The sequence below is a fragment of the Antechinus flavipes genome, chromosome 3 (genome assembly GCF_016432865.1).
Source record: "Antechinus flavipes isolate AdamAnt ecotype Samford, QLD, Australia chromosome 3, AdamAnt_v2, whole genome shotgun sequence".
In the NCBI taxonomy this organism is placed as follows: Eukaryota; Metazoa; Chordata; class Mammalia; order Dasyuromorphia; family Dasyuridae; genus Antechinus; species Antechinus flavipes.
In genome coordinates, this window is record NC_067400.1 from 611,718,022 (window position 1) to 611,738,347 (window position 20,326).

Sequence of the window (20,326 nt, forward strand, 5' to 3'; positions counted from 1 at the left end):
TTTCCTTTTGTATTTAAGTTTTAAATTTAAAAAACAAATATAAATAAAAATGGCCTCATTGTTAGAGGTTCTATATATCCAATACAGCTGGCTTTTTTGGAACTAAATATTTGAATCATTGGTTCTCAAATACGTTTGGTGAGTCTTGAGTTTTATTTTGTGTTGTAAGCGAAATGTTACAGGTTTGAGGAAATAGACCTCTTTCCCCCTGTTTCCTTTTTCCCCTAAAGTCCAAGTTTCAAAGAACTTTCAGAGGCCCTCTTGGACCCCTCCCCATTCCCCACCAGACCTCTGGGTGAAGGAACCCACTCCCTCTAGAGGTAATCCATTCTCTTTTGAGATAGAGCCAGTCTTTCCACCTGTTCCGTTTGACGGCTGAAGCCCTCGTAATGCCCCCCCCACTAAGAGCGACAGCCATCCCTTTTCCTGTCATTGACCCCGTGGCACGGACGGGGCGCCCCCCAGCACGCTCCCGGCACCGCCCCCTGGCCCAGACCTGGGCACCTGCGGCCGCCCCCGCCTCCCCATCGGGGCCATCGGAGCCGCTACGGCCGGGACACGTGACCTGAGGTCTCGGGCACTAAGAATTGAAATCCGTACTGAAAGACATGGCAAAGCCCATTCAAAGCTTTAACAAAGAAAGACGAATGAAAGAATGAAAGGACGGGGCAAGAAGGGAGAGAACCAAGCAGTTACCGGGCGAGGGGGCTCCCGGACTACGTTTCCCAGAATCCTTGCCACATCCGGGTTTTCATTCTCTGTTCGCAGAGAATCCCGCTCTCCCCCAGTCCAGAGTGGGGCCGCGGAGGTCTCTGGGAAAACAAAAATGCGAGACTCCACGCTCTGGAGGATTCAGAGACTAGTGGTGCGTTGGTGACTTTAGTGCAGACGCAGCGTCGCAGGGGGCAGGGCGGGGGTTAGGTAGCCTTGGGGAGGGGGCGGGGCCAGATAGGCTGTGCTCTGCTCTGAGGGCCAGCAGCCCAGGTGACTCTGGCCCCTCTGGGAGGGGGCTCCTGCCCCTCCCTTCCTCCGGCCCCCCTCAGGCCCTGACCCTGAACCCCGCGGCTCCCCCTGGGGAAAAGGACAAGGAACTGTAGCTCTCTTTCCACTTCCTGTCCATCCCCTTCTGCTCCCCCCTTCCCCAATTATCTTTTCCCTAATTCAAACCACCCCCTTCTCTCCAGTCCATTCTTCCCCCTTCCCCAATCATCTTAATTCTGCTCGTCCCCCTCTCCTTCCCCAATACCCCTCCCCCTCCCCATTTCCCCTGCCCCCCACCCAGGCTGGGTTTCCTCCCCGCACACATGAGCGGCCCCTTGTGTGTCTGTGCCCTGCGGGTGGGACCCTGAGAAAGGGGGTCCCTTCTGATCGGGAGGGAAGGGCCCCAGCCGGAGGGGCTGAGTGTGACTCGGCGCCCACGCGGTCTGTGCTGCGGGAAGTCGGGCACGTGTCTCGGTGCGTGATGCCGTAGTTCCAGGGGGCGGGTCCCCCACATCGCTGCCACCTACTTGGTGCCCACCCGGCGGGCCCTTGGTACCTGCGGGGTTTCAGCGAGGCTCGGGCCGCGATCTCCGGATGGCCGAGGTGGGCCCTGCCAAGCAGCCACCGCCCTGCTCCGGCCTGGGTTATGGCCGCCTCGCTGTCCCTCCAGGTCCCAGCTCCCCCAGAACAAGTTAGGTTCCTAAGCCTGAACGGGGAGGAAAACGACCCCGGGCCGCAGGGATTCCCCCAAGGAGGGGGCCCCACTGCCCATGGACCCTCTTGCCAGGGCTTCAGGACAAAGCCCAGAGACCCACGTGAAGGGGCAAGGGGTGGATCGGAGCAGTCCTTGTCCACTTTGTCCCGGACCTGCCAGAGGCCGCAGTATCCAAAACACAAGAATTTCACCCAGATTCTTGAGAACAAAGGTGAGACTGATGGAAGAGTCGGGGAGGAGGGTGAAGGTTTGGGGAGGAGGGTGAAGGTTTGGGGAGGAGGATGAAGGTTTGGGGAGGAGGGTGAAGGTTTGGGGAGGAGGGTGAAGGTTTGGGGAGGAGGGTGAGGTTTGGGGAAGACGGTGAAGGTTTGGGGCGAATGAGTAGATGGGGCGGGTTGGTCTTGGGAAGATAATGAGGGACCAGGGTATTGGACTTGGGTTCAGGTCTTGCCTCTGAAGTCCACTGAACCATTCAGTATCCGGTTCCCACCCCAAGACAGGAATCCTTACCCTTCTTTGTGTCTGTGACAGTTGTCAAAATGGTGCCAAAAAGTAGAAAAGAAGCAAAAATCAGGGCCCCAGGTTAAGAGCCCAAGCCCACGGACTGAATTCCTGCTGAGGGGAAGCTCTCACTCTGCAGGCTGACGAAGTCCCGGCTCTGGACCAGAATAGAACAGCGGCTCTTACCTCATCCTGTGGCTTCGAAGTTCAGATGAGACCAAGTGTTTTGCAAACTTTAAAAAGACCCCATTGGTGTCAGCCATCATTGGAAAGAGTAGGGGAACCTGGACCCCTGCTTGTGGTCCTTCTGTTGCGGTGGGAAGGGGGCCCCAAAACTTCCCACTCCGGAGGTGACTCACCACAGTCCTAGTCAAGGAGCAGAGTTTCTCGAAAGTGCTCTGGCTCTGAGGCTTCCTGTGCTCAGGCCTGAGCATCCTCAGAAGCAGGGGCAGGACTCTCCTCAGCCCGGCCTCTGGTGGGCGGCCTTCTGGCCCCTGCCGGGCTCCGGCTTCCCTCCGGTGGCCGCTCTGCTCCTCCCAGCCTGAGTTCTGGCGGAGCTGGCTGGAGACAGACCGGGCGCCCTCCCCCGCCTCCTCCGGGGCGCCGACCGAGGGAGAATCCCGGGCGCTGGAGCTGGAGGGGCTCGTTGGCGTCATGTGAGGGAGAGCCAGGTCCGGATAGAGTTAGGGCCTCAGCTGCCGCCCCTGTTCTTCACAATCTCCTCCCGGTTTCCGGTTCCTGTCCCGTCCCACGGCAGTCTCTAGTTTGGTGACGGCTAAAGCCGGGGAAACTCTCCCGATCCCACAGCTCCGGCGAGAGCACCGGGGGGAGCACTCTGGGCCAGGTGCAGTCACCGACTCCACAACTCCTCCTTCTCCCACCTCACACAGCCGGGGCAGGCCCCGGTCAAAAAGAGGTTTCTGGGACTTCTTAAAGTAAACTTTCTTATAAATAAACGATTTAAAATAACTTTTAAAAAATAAACTCTAAAGTTCACTCTTCGGAGTCACTGCTTGAGAGAAAGTGTGGAGTTCCATCTTGTTAGTTTGGGTCCCTCCCGTTCTGTCAGGATCTTCATTCAGCCCCCAAGCTGGTTTGCTGCTCCTCCCACCCTGGCGAGGAGGGCCTTGTTGGTGTATGAATGTGTGTGTGTGTATGTTGAGAGTGTGTGAGTGTGTGTATATGTGAGTGTGTGTGTATATGTGAGTGTGTGAGTGTGTGTGTGTGTGTATATGTGAGTGTGAGAGTGTGTGTATATGTGAGAGTGTGTGTGTGAGTGTGAGTGTGTGTGTGTGTATATGTGAGTGTGTGTGTGAGAGTGTGTGTATATGTGAGTGTGTGTGTATATGTGAGTGTGTGAGTGTGTGAGTGTGTGTATATGTGAGTGTGTGTGTATATGTGAGTGTGTGAGTGTGTGTATATGTGAGTGTGAGAGTGTGTGTATATGTGAGAGTGTGTGTGTGAGTGTGAGTGTGTGTGTGTGTATATGTGAGTGTGTGTGAGAGTGTGAGAGTGTGTATATGTGAGTGTGTGTGTGAGTGTGTGTGTGTGTGTATATGTGAGTGTGTGTATGTGTGAGAGTGTGTGTGTGTGTATATGTGAGAGTGTGTGTGTGTGTGTGTGAGTGTGAGTGTGTGTATGTGTGAGAGTGTGTGAGTGTGTGTATATGTGAGTGTGTGTATGTGTGAGAGTGTGTGTGTGTGTATATGTGAGAGTGTGTGTGTGTGTGTGTGAGTGTGAGTGTGTGTATGTGTGAGAGTGTGTGAGTGTGTGTATATGTGAGTGTGTGTCAGTGTGAGCGTGTGTATGTGAGTGAGTGTGAGTATGTGAGCATGTGAGTATGAGTGTGTGTATGTGTGAGAGTGTGTGAGTGTGAGTGTGTGAGTGTGAGTGTGTGTGAGTGTGAGTGTGTGTATGTGAGAGTGTGTGTGTGTGTGTGTGTGTGAGTGTGAGTGTGTGTATGTACATATCCATAGTATGAGTGCTCCCGAGAGCCAGGTTGGCCCCCTCTGCTAAGCCCGTCTCTGGGCACCTGGATTCGTTGGGCCACAAACGGCTCCCTTGCGCACCGTCACCGCCCGTGTTACATCTCGGCTGAGGTTGTCCTGACGCACCTTGTTGTCGGCTCGGCTCCCGATTCCCTCGTTGAGTCTCCGTCTCCGGACAGGGGAGGGTCTTTCCTGGGGTCAGCAAAGCTGTTCCCGGCTCCTTGGAGATCCCGGCTCTCTTGTCTTTGGGCCCCTCTGGTCTGTGCCCAAGCTTATGCCAGAGATCACAGTGGGGTCCTTGGTTCAAGCCCCCCAAGCCCTCTCTCGTTTCTTGTTTGTAGCCTCTGGCGCTTACTTCTCCTTCCTGCCCAGAGATGGCCCTGCTCCCGGGAGCCCGTCGGCTTCTGAGCTCTGTCACAGAGGAGACCGAGGAGGCATGTGCCGGCCCGCGGGCCCCTCTCCCCCGGCTCTCTCCGGTCCCCTGCACGGCCTCGGGCATTTCCCCAGGCCCAGGCTCCCATCCCGGCGCCCAGTTACCTGCCCTTGTTAAAGCCTGACTGCAGGCCGGGCCCCGCCCTCCCTGCTCTCTCACTCTGGATCGGGGCCTCCGAGGAGGGCGGCACCCGGGGGCCCAGCCAGGGGGCAGGGGGGCCTTGGAGGGAAGAAGGGGGACAGTCCGAGGCGGACCCAGAGAAGTGGGAAGAGTCCTGCCCTCTGGGAGCTTCCAGCCACCGTGCTTCTCTCGTGCTGTTACTTGGAGCAGGGGGAAGTGGGGAGCACTCGCCTTCCCCAGACTGGCTGCAGGTCCGTTTGCTCAGTCTCCTTCCCTGTGAGCCGGAGAAGGGCGGGAGTGCTCCTGTCAAGGGTGGGAGTGCTCCCGTCGGATGCTGCCCTTGGCTCTCAGAGGACCAGACGGCACGGCGGTGTCAGAGTTACCGTGTCCCCGTGATGGGCACATGCTCGGAGTGCTCCCCCGGAGCAGCCAGACAGGCCTGGGGCCGCCGGGGCTTCTCTGACTTTGTGCATCCTGCATTTCTTCCAGGCTCCTTCATTCTGCTGTGCTCGTGGAGCACGGCCCCTTCTCTGACGAGAGCTCGCCATGCCGGGCGGCCCCGTGCCAGGGGCTCCGGGACACACCGTCCATTCTAAAGTTTTCCAGAGCGACCCCAAGAGCGTCCTATCGCTTTCTGCCGTCCCGGGAGCACTCCCCCTGTGCAAGTTCTCTGTGGCATAATCTTTTGGGCAAGCCTCCACTTGGCATTTGTACAGTGTGGCCAGGCCAAGAGAGCTGTGCCCGCCCTGCGGTAGACACCTTGGCAGTCGAGTTCGAGCAGGACCTGAGTGTCTGGTACCCGAACCTGCCACTGCCCTTCGGAATCTTCCTAGGACGATTCAGCGGGGAGGCTCCAGCCTCCTGGCTGGCACTGGGAGGGTGGTGTTAGGAGGCTGGTGCTGGGAGGCTGGCACTGGGAGGCTGGCGCTGGGAGGCTGGTGCTGGGAGGCTGGTGCTGGGAGGCTGGTGTTAGGAGGCTGGTACTGGGAGGCTGGTGTTAGGAGGCTGGCGCTGGGAGGCTGGCACTGGGAGGGTGGTGTTAGGAGGCTGGCACTGGGAGGCCGTGCTGGGAGGCTGGTGTTAGGAGGCTGGTGCTGGGAAGCTGGTGTTAGGAGGCTGGTGCTGGGAGGCTGGCGCTGGGAGGCTGGTGTTAGGAGGCTGGTGCTGGGAGGCTGCACTGGGAGGCTGGCCAGATCGCACAGGCGGGCAGCAGCAGCTCAGGCTCTGCAGACCTTCAGTTTGGCAGCCATAGCTCTCCTCCCCCACACTTTCCATCAGAGCCCCCCAAACACTGAGGCTTTGCCAAGAAAACCACAGTGGGGTCATAGAGAGTCAGACACAACTGAAAAATGACTGAGCCAACAACATTGTCTTGACCCACCTTGGGAGGTTTTGTGAGCTAGCTCAGAGATCTGCTGATCAGTCCATAAACGCGTGTAAAGTACCTACCAAGTGCTGTTGTGTTTTGCCACAAAGATATCACATCCCTTTTTGTGCTTTATTATTGCCAGGCTTGCTCGGCCAGCTCCCCGTGGATGTCTCCAGGTGTAGAACTCGGCCGCAGTCCATGTTACCAGTCCCTGAGCACAGGCTGTGTTTGGGGGGCCCCGGAGCCCCTCGGACCTCGCTCCCCCTGGAGGAGCTGGAGACCTCTGTGCTGAGTGTGTCCTTCATGGCCATTTCTGTTTCCCCAGCTCTGCCGTCCCGGGACCCGCCCTGTCCGACCGCGGGGAGCGTCGAGGAGGGGGGAGTGGCTGCTGGGGGCCCTGCAGCCGGCTTTCAGGTGAGGGGGGGGGCGTTCTCCCCTGCATAAGCGTCTCTGCCCCCATCCTTAGGGCACAGGGCCTCCTAATGGGGGATGGGTTCTCGAGACTGCTTCTTAAACTGGGGTCTCATAACTAAATGGGGGGGTCATGAAATTATGATTTATTACCAGTAAATGTTTGATTTCCATACCTGTTTTATACCCTTTTATACCTGTGGGTATGTAAGGGAGGTCACATAAAATTTCTTGGTCACAAAGGAGCCTGACTGGAGAAAGCCCCCTCTAGGCCCTCCTTCCACTCAGCAGTCACCCACTGATCTCAGGAGCTTCCCCTCAGCTCCCCAGGGCAGCTCAGGCCAGGGCAGGGTGGGGGTGGGGGGAAGCCTTGACCTTGGAGTAAAGCTTGAATTCTGACTTTGCCACTTATTTTGTGACCTTGGGCTTACCCTTGACCTTGCTGGCCCCGGGGCCTCTGTTTGGAAGGGTTAGGGTTTGGTGCTGAAGCCCTGACCTCTCGGTCCCTGCCTGCTCTGTCAGGGGCCCAAGTCTGTGCTGGGCCGGGACAGGGGAGATGGGCAAAACCCGGCTTTGCCGGCTGGCTGCCAGGACCGGTCACTGCCCTGGGACAGTCTGGATGCCGGCCAGGCCCCTCTGGGGGACAAGGACCCCCACGTGAGTCACAGGAGACCTGCTTGGGGGCTGATGGCTCTCCTCGCTACTGCCCCGAGGTTGGTAACCAGAGCGATTATTCGGGTATAAAGAAGCAGACCTGAGGTCTCGCCCAGGCCCGAAGGGCTGTAGTTAGGGAACCAGGGCACCGGAGGGACTGAGCCTGGGTCCTTGGGAATCCTCCAGCCGGTGCCTTCCCGTGTGTCCCTGTCACTTAGCCCAGTGCCTGGTACGGAGAGGCCTTTGTTGTGATTCAGCCGTGTCCAGTTCTTTGTGACCCCTACAGATGAGGAAACTGAGGCACACAGCTAGTGTCTGAGGTTGGATTCAAACTCAGGGCTTCTCAGCTGCAGGCCGGGCACTCTGTCTGGGCCCCACCTAGCTGCCTGTGGACACGCTCAGTGCTTATTAGCTGATTTTTCCTGGCCAGAAATCCCTTTTGTGACATCCCCAACAAGCCTGAAGAGCTCTGGGGAAGGGGAGATCCCGGATCTCCAGCCCCATGAGGGGACAGACCTGGAGCGGGGAGGACTTCCTCACGTCAAGCCCGACTCTGACTCATTCCTGTTCTCCAGAGCACGGGGAGTCTCTCCCAGACTTCTGCCTTCAGGATTTGGTTCTCCAGAGCTCCCATCTGCCTCCTGCCAGACCCCCTTCTCACGTCTCCTTGAGGCAGGCCCTGTCCTCCAGAATGCATGTGATGTTTCAGGAGCCGGTGACATTCCGGGATGTGGCCGTGGACTTCAGCCGGGAGGAGTGGGGGCTGCTGGACCCTGCCCAGAGGGACCTGTACCGGGACGTGATGCTGGAGAACTGTAGGAGCCTGGCCTCCCTGGGTAAGGGCCTGCCTCTGAGGCTGCCTCGGCCCCCTCGGTTATTGCTGGCGGGGGGCTTTCTGGGAGTTGTCTGCTCTTGATATTGAGGTGCAGGGTTACGTACTCCTAGTCTGCTTGTGCTTGTGTTCTCCAGGAAAAGCCCTGTGCTTCAGAGTCAGGACTGGCCAGATTAATCGTTCTGCCCAGTGTCCTGCCCAGTCCTCTTGGCAGGGAGCAGGCTGTTCCCCCCACACCTCAGCTGCAACAAACAAGCTTGTTCTCTCTGAACACAGGCAGTCCCCTTCCCACTGACAGCCTCCCCTCCCTCAGGGCCAACCCTCTGCCCCCCGAGCACAGGCAGACACATCCCATTTGTCTTCCCATGAGCAGGACTGCTCCAAACCCGGCCCGATGTGCTCTCTTACTTGGAACTCGGAAACGGACCCTGGAGGCTGGAGATGGGAGACCCCAGAGGCCCCCAGTCAGGTGAGTGACAGAAAGTTGGGGAGCTGGTGAGTCCTCAAAAGGTTGAGATCTGGGGGGCTCTGCCTAATGGACCCATGAGAGCATTAGGTGTGAATGTAGTCAAGGTGTGAATGAGGAAACAGGAAGATTTCTTTATCTCCACTCTCATTCCTTAGACTCATCCACCCCCCACCCCCCCAGCATCCCCCTTCCTTGGTATCCCCCCTCCTCAATATCCCCTCTTCTCAGGATCCTCCCTCCTCAGCATTCCCCTCCCCAACATCTTCCTTCCTGTGCTTTATGGATCCCACTCTCACAATCTTTCCTCCTGACCCTTCCAAGTCTGGCCCTTATTACAGAATCACCATCTCTGCCTTTAAATATAACCGGTTTCCCCATTTAAAAAGATAAAACAGACAAGAAACACCTTTTCCTTGTCTCTGTCAGCTCTTTCCCCTCCTTCTCCATCTAACCATGGGGATGGACCCCTGCCCTTCCAGAGCCTCCCTCACCCCTGCCTCAGCTGGCTCAGGCTGCCCGGAGCTCCCGGTCTCTGCTTGGGCTCTGCCCTCCCGGACACTTGGACTCTGCCCAGCCTCTGTCTGGTGCTGACCCTCCCAAGGCCATTCCTGATCCACTGCCCTGGATCTGCCTTTGGAGCCTCTGGGTTTGGGCAGGAGAGGCCACAGGCTTGTGTCCACACAGGCCGCCGTGCTCCAGGAGAATTTGTTCTGATGGAGTCATTTGGCTTGTGGGTTTGTTTGAATCTCAGCAAATACTGAAATAAAACAAAGATTCCTGGAGAGAACTAAGTTTAGACTGCATGCAAGAGCTTAAAGCAGACATTTCTGATAACACTGTTCTATACACACGCAAAAACTTTGAGCCACACGCTGGTTATAATAATAGTAATAGCTGATTGGCTTTCTGTTCCCTTCCCAGCTCTTCCATCTTTACTTTTTCATATAGTAGTTTTTTGTAGGACATTCTGTCCTGCAGGTCAAGTTGCCAATGGACTGGGGTTGTGGTGAGGGAAGGAAGCATGTCCTGGACCCACAAGACTGAGATATGCTTAAATGTGAATCATCCACTCTTATCAACTATTGCAGATCCTTTCCCTCACAACAACCCTGAGAGATAGCTGTGTTAGACTTCATTTTTCCCATTTTACAAACTAGAAAACTGACTTGCCCGGAGTCTTACAACTTAGAAATAATATCAGGCCCGGATTTGGATGTAGGTCTTCCTTTGTTCAGATTGGGAAAGGGGACCCTAAAATTTTGGGGTCATAGACCAGTGTCACGAGGTATCTCAAAGAATTTGCAGCTATCCAAGTCAGGGGGCAAAGCTTATTATAATAGTGACGCCATTACAAAATGGGCTGAATTTCCAGAAGATATTAGCAGAGAAACAGTAGCAAGGAGACACATTTATCCAGTTTTCTATAATTGATGTGCTAATTCTATGGTTCATAGGTAGGAAGGAGGAGTGGTCTCCAGAATTTGATTCTCACTGACAAGATTATCGGTCAATAATAAATTGAGGAGTGGTCTCCAGAATCAGGCAGATTGTCAGACCAATAGCATTTCTAGGTTGGGGGGAAATGGGGTGCCAAGCCAAAGACTTTGGAATCAGATAGATTGCCTGAACAGAAGCCCTCCAAAATCAGGGGAATCCAAAACCACTGCTATATTTCCCTCAAAGTTATACCATATCACCTTGACTGTGCCCTTTCTAAGCTGACATGGATAAACACTGATTTTATTTTCCCATTCCTCTTGAGGACTTTTGTTTTCTCTCCCAGCTCAGAGAACAGGACATTTAGGTAAAAAAATTTTTTTATTCCTTTCAGATTTAGAATGCACATCTGAAGCCAAAATGTCATGTCCATTGTTGCAAAGAATTACAAAGGATGGTCTCTGGGACTCAAAATTGGAAGAAACCTGGAAATGTGAGGACAAGTTAAAAGGACAGCAGAAGAACCTAGAGAAACTATTAGAGCAGGGCACAGTCACCCACAAGAAAACACATAGTCGGGAGAAAATTTACAAATGTGATGAGTGTGGGAAGACTTTCAGCTGGAGCACATGTCTTACCAAACACCAGAGAATTCATACTGGTGAGAAACCTTTTGAGTGTAATGAATGTGGGAAAGCTTTTAGCCAGAAATCATCCCTCTGTTACCATCAGAGGACTCACACTGGAGAGAAGCCCTATCTGTGCAGTGAATGTGGAAAAGCCTTCAGGTACTATTCAGTCCTTACTCAGCATCAGCAGATTCATACTGGAGAGAAGCCTTATGGATGCAGTGTCTGTGGGAAAGCCTTCAGCCAGAATTCCTTCCTTACTCAGCATCAGAGGATTCACACTGGAGAGAAACCCTATAAATGCAGTAACTGTGAGAAAGCCTTCAGCCAGAGGGCCTCCCTATATTACCACCAGAGAATTCACACTGGAGAGAGACCTTATGTGTGTGGAGAGTGTGGAAAAGCCTTCAGTTACTGCTCAGTCCTCAATCAGCATCAGCAGATTCACACTGGAGAGAAGCCTTACGAGTGCAGCGTCTGTGGGAAAGCTTTCAGCCAGAATTCCTTCCTCACCCAGCACCAGAGGATTCATACAGGAGAGAAACCCTATGAATGCTCCAAATGTGGGAAAGCCTTCAGGTACTGCTCGGCCTTTATCCAGCACCAGAAGACTCACACCGGAGAGAAACCTTACAAATGTAAAGTGTGTGGGAAAGCCTTCAGTTACTGCACCTCCCTTTCTCAGCACCATCAAACTCACACCGGTAAGAAGCCCTATCAGTGCAACGAGTGTGGGAAAGCCTTCAGCTACAGCTCCTCCCTTACCCACCATCTGAGAACTCACACCGGAGAGAAGCCCTATCAGTGCAACGAGTGTGGGAAAGCCTTCAGCTACAGCTCCTCCCTTACAGAGCACCTCAAGACCCACACTGGAGAGAAGTCTTACGAGTGCAAGGAGTGTGGGAAGTTCTTCAGGTGGCGTTCATCCCTTATCAAACACAAAACTTCACACAGGAGTGGGTATAAGGCTCACTGAGAAAAGCTCGGTTCAGACGCATTTCTTCCAAGCACCAGACTGCGCTAGCTGTGATTGCCCTCCCAGCCATCAGTCTCCCATCTCCAACGGCCTTTCCAACATCTCGAATTGGATGTCCAGTAGACATCTGAATGACCTCATCTCTTTCCCCTAAATTTTCCTCGCCTCCTACCTCTCCCATTATGGTGGGGGGGCCACACCATCCTCCTAGTGCCTCGGGCTTTCAGCCAAGGAGCCATCCTGGATCTGTAGCTGTCTCTCACCCCCCATATCCAGCTTTTTGCCAAAGCCTGTCAGTTCTACATTTTCAGCCTTTTCTACTCAGTATGGCCCCACCTGTACAGATCCCCATCACCTCAGGTCTGGACCAGGGCAGTGGTCCACTGGGAGCTCTGGCTGTCTCTAGACTCTCCCTTCAGCCACCAAAGCGATTTTCCTAAAGGATCAGTCTATTTCATCATCCTAACCAAGAAGCTTCAGTGACTCCCCCTTGTCTTCAGAAGCAAATGCAGGCCTTCAAAGGCCTTTAGAACCTGGCCCCCTCCACTTTTCCAGGCTTCTTGTGATCTACTTCTCAACACGTTCTCCTCAACCCGGTGACACTGACCTGCAAGATCCCCGCTTCTCCCTGGCTGTCCCCAGTGCCTGGGACACCCTATCTCTGCTTGGACTGCTAATCTCTTTGGCTCCTAAAATCCCACTTTCTGTAGGAAGCCTTCTCCCAGCCCCTCTTAATTCTAGTGCCTTCCTTCTGTTATTTCCTATTTATCTTGTTGGCAGCTTCTTTGTATCTGTTTGTTTGCTTGTTAGCCCCATTAGATCATATGCTCCTTGAGGGCAGGGACTATCTTGCCCTCTTTTGTATCAATGCTTAGCACAGTGCCTGGCACACAGTGGCATTTAATAAATGTTTATTGATTATGAAAGATTTCCCCCCCCCCCATATTTTTCCATTTCCCCGTTGATGTATGTTAGACTCTACCTGGAGTCACACATTCTCTTGTAAGACATGATTGGAAATAACAGCCACTTGGGTTACCTTCCTGAAGAAATCTATTGGCTAAAACCACAAACGAGCTTTAAACAACACAAAGACACGTCCAGATCACTTTTTAAAACAAAGGAAGTAAAGAAATAGATGCTTTGGACTGTGAATCTGAATTTTCTTTGATTCTATCACTAGCCTTTGCTCTCTTTCTGTCCTAACATCCACAACCGGTACATGAATTTGTTTGTTTGTTTGTTTTAAGAAAGAAATGAAAAAAGGAAATAAAATTTAAAAACTAAAAAAGAGAAAGAAATGAAAGCCCCATCCCCTCCATCTTCAGACTCATCTCAAGTTCTTTATCAACGTACCTTACAGCCTGAGGCTTCTTAGGGCTTAATTCCTTCCTTAGCATCTCCCTTCTGGCTTGGGCTGCAGACCCACCCCATCCAGCATATAGAGCCAGCCTCAGTGTCAAGAGGTCTGAGACTCCCATCTGCCTCCAACACTCACCAGGTCATGGCACGCTTCTCTGTGACCTCAGAAGCTGTCAGATTATTGCGTTCCTCAGCAGTCCTGCTTTCGTACAAGTGGCTTCTTCCTTGGGAGTTTCCTATGCCAGTGAAATCTCAAGGGCAAGTTGCAGGGCAGTGATTTTCAAGCAGTTTTGTCATATAGGAACAAGGGACCCTGGAAAAGACCACTTAAGGGTCTTTAAAATGCAATTTTGAGTCAGGAACCATATGAACACAATTACACAACACTTTCCACACAAATAAAGTCAGATCTAATCTCTTGGGAAAATATCAAGTGCTCATGGGTAAGCTGAGCTAATATAATAAAAATGACAATGCTACCTAAATTAATCTAAGTGTCAAGAGGTCTGAGACTCCCATCTGCCTCCAACACTCACCAGGTCATGGCACTCTTCTCTGTGACCTTAGAAGCTGTCAGATTATTGCGTTCCTCAGCAGTCCTGCTTTCGTACAAGTGGCTTCTTCCTTGGGAGTTTCCTATGCCAGTGAAATCTCAAGGGCAAGTTGCAGGGCAGTGATTTTCAAGCAGTCTTGTCATATAGGAACAAGGGACCCTGGAAAAGACCACTTAAGGGTCTTTAAAATGCAATTTTGAGTCAGGAACCATATGAACACAATTACACAACACTTTCCACACAAATAAAGTCAGATCTAATCTCTTGGGAAAATATCAAGTGCTCATGGGTAGGCTGAGCTAATATAATAAAAATGACAATGCTACCTAAATTAATCTACTTATTTAGTGCCATACCAATCAAACTCTTAAATGTATAAAGATCATGGATAATTGAAATAAAGTTATTAAAATATTTTTTAAAAGAACCAAGTTCAACTAGATCCAAAGGGCTGTAAAAAAAGCCCTTTGATCTAGCAGTATTACTACTGGATCTGTATTCCAAAGAAATCATAAAGGAGGAAAAAGGACCCACATATGAAAAAAATGTTTGTAGCAGCCCTTTTTGTGGTAGCAAAGAATTAGAAAAGGAGTGAATGCTCATCATTTCGGGAATGATTGAACAAGTTGTGATATATGAAGGTAATGGAATATTATTGTTCTACAAAAAATGATGAACAAATGATTTTAGAATGGCCTGAAAAGACTTACACGAACTGATGCTGAGCAAAACAAGCAGAACCAAGAATACATTGTACACAATGACAGCAAGAGTGTGCAATGATCAACTATGAAAGACTTGGTTCTTAGTGGTTCAGTGATCCAAAGTAATTCCATAAACTTTGAATAGAAAACACCATCTGCATCCAGAGAGAGAGCTATGGAAACTGAATATGTTCATGTTGTGTTCACTTTTTTTTTCTTCTGTTTTTTTTTCTCTCTCATGATTTTTTCCCTTTTGTTCTGATTTTTCTCTCCCAACATGATTCATAAATCATATTTAATATATTCACAATTCAAATCCATATATTCATAAATTCATAAAAATTAATGTACCTGTATAACCAGGAAAAAAAAATATTTTTTAAAAGGGGGAAAAAATAAAAGAGCCAAGTCCATGGATCCTAGGTTAAGAAGCTTTTCTTCTTGGGGCTGTGTCACTCTTCATTCTTCTCTATGGGAAGGAGAATCTCTATTTGCTTCTCCTTTATCTATGAACTTTTCTAATCTCTGCCCCAATGGAATTAGAGACAGCTGAGCCTGAAAGGGGAAAGATTACATTTTATATGCTTTATAAAATGGTTGGAACATCTCACTCCCCTAAACTTCTTTTTAATTAAAAAAAAATTGGGCTTACTAGATTGCTTGATAGTGGTACAATAAATAGGATGCCATACCTGGAATCAGGAAGAATCCTCTTCTGAGTTCAGATCTGACCAGTTGTTTGACCCTGGGCAGGTCACTAAACCTGTTTACCTCAGTTCCTTGTCTATAAAATGTGCTGGAGAAGGAAACTGAACATTGCATAACAGGGCAGGTAGCATAATTAAAATTTTTCTATGATTTAAATGTCAGATTCAGGTTTTTGTTGTTTTTTTTTTTTTTCCGCCTGGATAATTGTTTTATTATTATTATTACAGCTTTTTTACTTACAACTTATATGCATGGGTAATTTTTCAGCATTGACAATTGCAAAACCTTTTGGTTCCAATTTTTCCCCTTCTTCCCCCTATCCCCTCCCGCAGATCACAGGTAGTCCAATACATATTAAATATGTTAAGGTATAGGTTAAATACAATATAAGTATACATGTCCAAACAGTTATTTGGCTGTACAAAAAGAATCGAACTTTGAAATAGTGTACAATTAACCTGTAAAGGAAATCAAAAATGCAGGTGGACAAAAATAGAGGGATTGGGAATTCTATGTAGTGGTCCACACTCATTTCCCAAAGTTCTTTCGCTGGGTATAGCTGGTTCAATTCATTACTGCTCTATTGGAACTGATTTGGTTCATTTCATTGTTGAAGATGGCCACATCCATCAGAATTGCTCATCATATTGTATCGTTGTTGAAGTATATAATGCTCTCCTGGTCCTGCTCACTTCTCTCTAGGCCTTTCTGAAATCACCCTGCTGGTCATTTCTTTTTTTTTAAATTTTTATTTAATAATTACTTTATATTGACAGAATCCATGCCAGGGTAATTTTTTTTTTTTACAACATTATCCTTTGCACTCGTTTCTGTTCCAATTTTTTTCCCTCCCTCCCTCCACCCCCTACCCTAGATGGCAAGCAGTCCTTTATATGTTGGATATGTTGCAGTATATCCTAGATACAATATATGTTTGCAGAACCGAACAGTTCTCTTGTTGCATAGGGAGAATTGGATTCAGAAGGTATAAATAACCCGGGAAGAAAAACAAAAATCCTGCTGGTCATTTCTTTTTTTTTTTTTTTTTTTTTTTTAATTTTTTTATTTAATAATTACATTATATTTACACTCATTTCTGTTCCGATTTTTTTTTCCCCTCCCTCCCTCCACCCCCTCCCCTAGATGGCAAGCAGTCCTTTATATGTTGGATATGTTGCAGTATATCCTAGATAGAATATATGTTTGCAGAACCAAACAGTTCTCTTGTTGCGTAGGGAGAATTGGATTCAGAAGGTATAAATAATCGGGAAGAGAAACAAAAATGCAGATAGTTCACATTCGTTTCCCAGTGTTCTTTCTTTGGGTGTAGCTGCTTTTGTCCGTCATTTATCAATTGAAACTCAGGTCTCTTTGTCAAAGAAATCCACTTCCATCAAAATATGTCCTCATACAATATCGTTGTCGAAGTGTATAATGATCTCCTGGTTCTGCTCATTTCACTTAGCATCAGTTCATGTAGGTCTCTCCAAGCCTCTCTGTATTCATCCTGCTGGTCATTTCTTTTTTTTTAATTTTTATTTAATAATTACATTATATTTACACTCATTTCTGTTCCGATTTTTCCCCTCCCTTCCTCCACCCCTTCCCCCAGATGACAAGCAGTCCTTTACATGTTGAATAGGTTACAGTATATCCTGGATACAATATATTTGTGCAGAACCGAACAGTTCTCTTGTTGCATAGGGAGAATTGGATTCAGAAGGTATAAATAACCCGGGAAGAAAAACAAAAATCCTGCTGGTCATTTCTTAACAAAGCAATAATATTCCATAACATTCTTATACCACAATTTATTCAGCCATTCTCCGATTGATGGGATGGATAATTGTGGTGTTTTTTTTTTAATATCTTTTTATTGATAGAATGCATGCCAGGGTAATTTTTTACAGCATTATCCCTTGCATTCATTTCTGTTCCGATTTTTTTTTCCCCTCCCTTCCTCCACCCCTTCCCCTAGATGGCAAGCAGTCCTTTATATGTTGGATATGTTGCAGTATATCCTAGATAGAATATATGTTTGCAGAACCAAACAGTTCTCTTGTTGCGTAGGGAGAATTGGATTCAGAAGGTATAAATAATCCGGGAAGAGAAACAAAAATGCAGATAGTTCACATTCGTTTCCCAGTGTTCTTTCTTTGGGTGTAGCTGCTTTTGTCCGTCATTTATCAATTGAAACTCAGGTCTCTTTGTCAAAGAAATCCACTTCCATCAAAATATGTCCTCATACAATATCGTTGTCGAAGTGTATAATGATCTCCTGGTTCTGCTCATTTCACTTAGCATCAGTTCATGTAGGTCTCTCCAAGCCTCTCTGTATTCATCCTGCTGGTCATTTCTTACAGAACAATAATATTCCATAACATTCATATACCACAATTTACCCAGCCATTCTCCAATTGATGGGCATCCATTCATTTTCCAGTTTCTAGCCACTACAAACAGGGCTGCTACAAACATTTTGGCACATACAGGTCCCTTTCCCTTCTTTAGTATTTCTTTGGGATATAAGCCCAATAGAAACACTGCTGGATCAAAGGATATGCACATTTTGATAATTTTTTGGGCATAATTCCAGATTGCTCTCCAGAATGGTTGGATTCGTTCACAACTCCACCAACAATGCATTAGTGTCCCAGTTTTCCCGCATCCCCTCCAACATTCATCATTATTTTTTCCTGTCATCTTAGCCAATCTGACAGGTGTGTAGTGGTATCTCAGAGTTGTCTTAATTTGCATTTCTCTGATCAATAATGATTTGGAACACTCTTTCATATGAGTGGTAATAGTTTCAATCTCATCCTCTGAAAATTGTCTGTTCATATCCTTTGACCATTTATCAATTGGAGAATGGCTTGATTTCTTATAAATTTGAGTCAGTTCTCTATATATTTTGGAAATGAGGCCTTTATCAGAACCTTTAACTGTGAAAATGTTTTCCCAGTTTGTTGCTTCCCTTCTAATCTTGTTTGCATTAGTTTTATTTGTACAAAGGCTTTTTAATTTGATGTAATCGAAATTTTCTATTCTGTGATCAGTAATGGTCTCTAGTTCATCTTTGGTCACAAATTTCTTTCTCCTCCACAAGTCTGAGAGATAAACTATTCTATGTTCCTCTAATTTATTTATAGTCTCGTTCTTTATGCCTAGGTCATAGACCCATTTTGATCTTATCTTGGTATATGGTGTTAAGTGTGGGTCCATGCCTAATTTCTGCCATACTAATTTCCAATTATCCCAGCAGTTTTTATCAAATAATGAATTCTTTTCCAGAAGTTAGGGGCTTTGGGTTTGTCAAACACTAGATTGCTATAGTTGACTATTCTGTCTTGTGAGCCTAGCCTTTTCCACTGATCCACTAATCTATTTCTTCCTGCTGGTCATTTCTTAACAAAACAATAATATTCCATAACATTCTTATACCACAATTTATTCAGCCATTCTCCGATTGATGGGATGGATAATTGTGGTATTTTTTTTTAATAATTAATATCGTACTCAGCATTTTATGCATAAATCTGCCAGAAACAAATTTACTCAACCTAATAGTTGGGAGGAAGATTCTGGGAAGATGACAGAGTAGATCAGTAAATTTTAAGCTCTCCAGATTCCCCTCCCCCCCAACAAACAGAACAAATTTGCATCTCAGGGCAAACAGACTAGTGAAAACTCAAGAAGACTTGGGGCAGAACAGGGTCCTCCTGGGACAACCCAAGAAACTTTTTTTTTTAATATCTTTTTATTGATAGAACCCATGCCAGGGTAATTTTTTACAGCATTATCCCTTGCATTCACTTCTGTTCCGATTTTTCCCCTCCCTCCCTCCACCCCTTCCCCCAGATGACAAGCAGTCCTTTACATGTTGAATAGGTTACAGTATATCCTGGATACAATATATTTGTGCAGAACCGAACAGTTTTCTTGTTGCGCAGAGAGAATTGAATTCAGAAGGTAAAAATAACCCGGGAAGAAAAACAAAAATGCAAGCAGTTTATATTCATTTCCCAGTGTTCTTTCTCTGGGTGTAGCTGCTTCTGTCCATCTTTGATCAATTAAGACTCTCTTTATCGAAGAGATCCACTTCTATCAGAATACATCCTCAAACAGTATCGTTGTTGAGGTATATAATGATCTCCTGGTTCTGCTCATTTCACTCAGCATCAGTTCATGTAAGTCTCGCCAGTCCTCTCTGTAGTCATCCTGCTGGTCATTCCTTACAGAACAATAATATTCCATAACATTCATATACCACAATTTATTCAACCATTCTCCAATTGATGGGCATCCTTTCATTTTCCAGCTTCTAGCCACTACAAACAGGGCTGCCACAAACATTTTGGCACATATAGGTCCCTTTCCCTTCTTTAGTATTTCTTTGGGATATAAGCCCAATAGAAACACTGCTGGATCAAAGGGTATGCACAGTTTGATAACTTTTTGAGCATAGTTCCAAATTGCTCTCCAGAATGGCTGGATGTGTTCACAATTCCACCAACAATGTATCAGTGTCCCTGTTTTTCCACATCCCCTCCAACATTCCGCATTATCTTTCCCTGTCACTCTAGCCAATCTGACAGGTGTGTAGTGGTATCTCAGAGTTGTTTTAATTTGCATTTCTCTGATTAATAATGATTTGGAGCATATTTTCATATGGCTATAAATAGTTTCAATTTCTTCGTCTGAGAATTGTCTGTTCATATCCCAAGAAACTTTGAAGAAAGACCCAGGCCAGGGATTAACCAGCATGCAGTACAAACATTTTCAGACTAGCTCTGCAGAAACACCAGTTCTTGGGGTGAGCTGGGTTTGGCTGGAGTCTCAGCAGGAACCACAGAAACTGTCACCTCCAAGACTGCTTGAGGAGTCAAGGGTCTGAATCAAGGAAGACTGAGGAGAACTTCTGATCTGGAACACCAGGCCCAGATGTGCTACTGAGACCAGCCCCAGGGGAGAAGGAACCAGCACACTGGGAGTGCAGAAGCAGTAGGGCAGGGATAATGTTAACTGTGGATACTTAGAGGAAGATGGGGTTCTTGGTTTGGAGTTCTAGGTCAGAAGGGAGAACTGGACTGAAGCTAGAGACACTATCTGCCCCACCCCAAGATTATAAGTGTTTATGTAATAGTTCTCTCTCTTTTTTTTTAATGAACTAGCAAAGAAGAAAGAACCCAACCATACAAATTTACTATGGAAATAGGGAAGACCAGTGTTTATTTTCAGAGGAGCATACTGAAATAAAAAACACTTCTTCCCCAAAGAGTAATGTGAAATGGCTCCTGGCACAGAGAGAATTTATAGAACTCAAAAAAGAATTTAAAAATCAAATAAGAGAGATTGAGGAAAAATTTAAAAATAAATAAATAAAAACCATCCAAGAAAAACAAGATTATGAAAAAATTTCCTAGAAGATACAGAGTCTTTTTTTTTAAATAACTTTTTATTGATAGAACTCATGCAGGGTAATT

General features: G+C 47.9%; 1 protein-coding gene and 1 long non-coding RNA gene across 2 annotated transcripts in view; both read left to right on the top strand.

Moving 5' to 3' along the window:
* The window catches only part of LOC127556055 (zinc finger protein 420-like), a 35,971-nt gene extending 23,528 nt beyond the window's left edge, over positions 1-12,443 (top strand). Inside the window, exons 7-8 of the mRNA XM_051988906.1 lie at positions 3,443-3,449; positions 10,537-12,443. Coding sequence (XP_051844866.1) covers positions 3,443-3,449; positions 10,537-11,515 — 986 coding nt within the window. The 3' untranslated portion in view covers positions 11,516-12,443. The remainder of the gene's footprint in view (positions 1-3,442; positions 3,450-10,536) is intronic.
* LOC127556056 (uncharacterized) lies at positions 1,816-3,193 on the top strand. Its single transcript, XR_007952348.1, has 2 exons — positions 1,816-1,907; positions 2,228-3,193. It is a non-coding gene; the product is annotated as an uncharacterized LOC127556056 (long non-coding RNA).
* Positions 12,444-20,326: the final 7,883 nt, after the last annotated feature.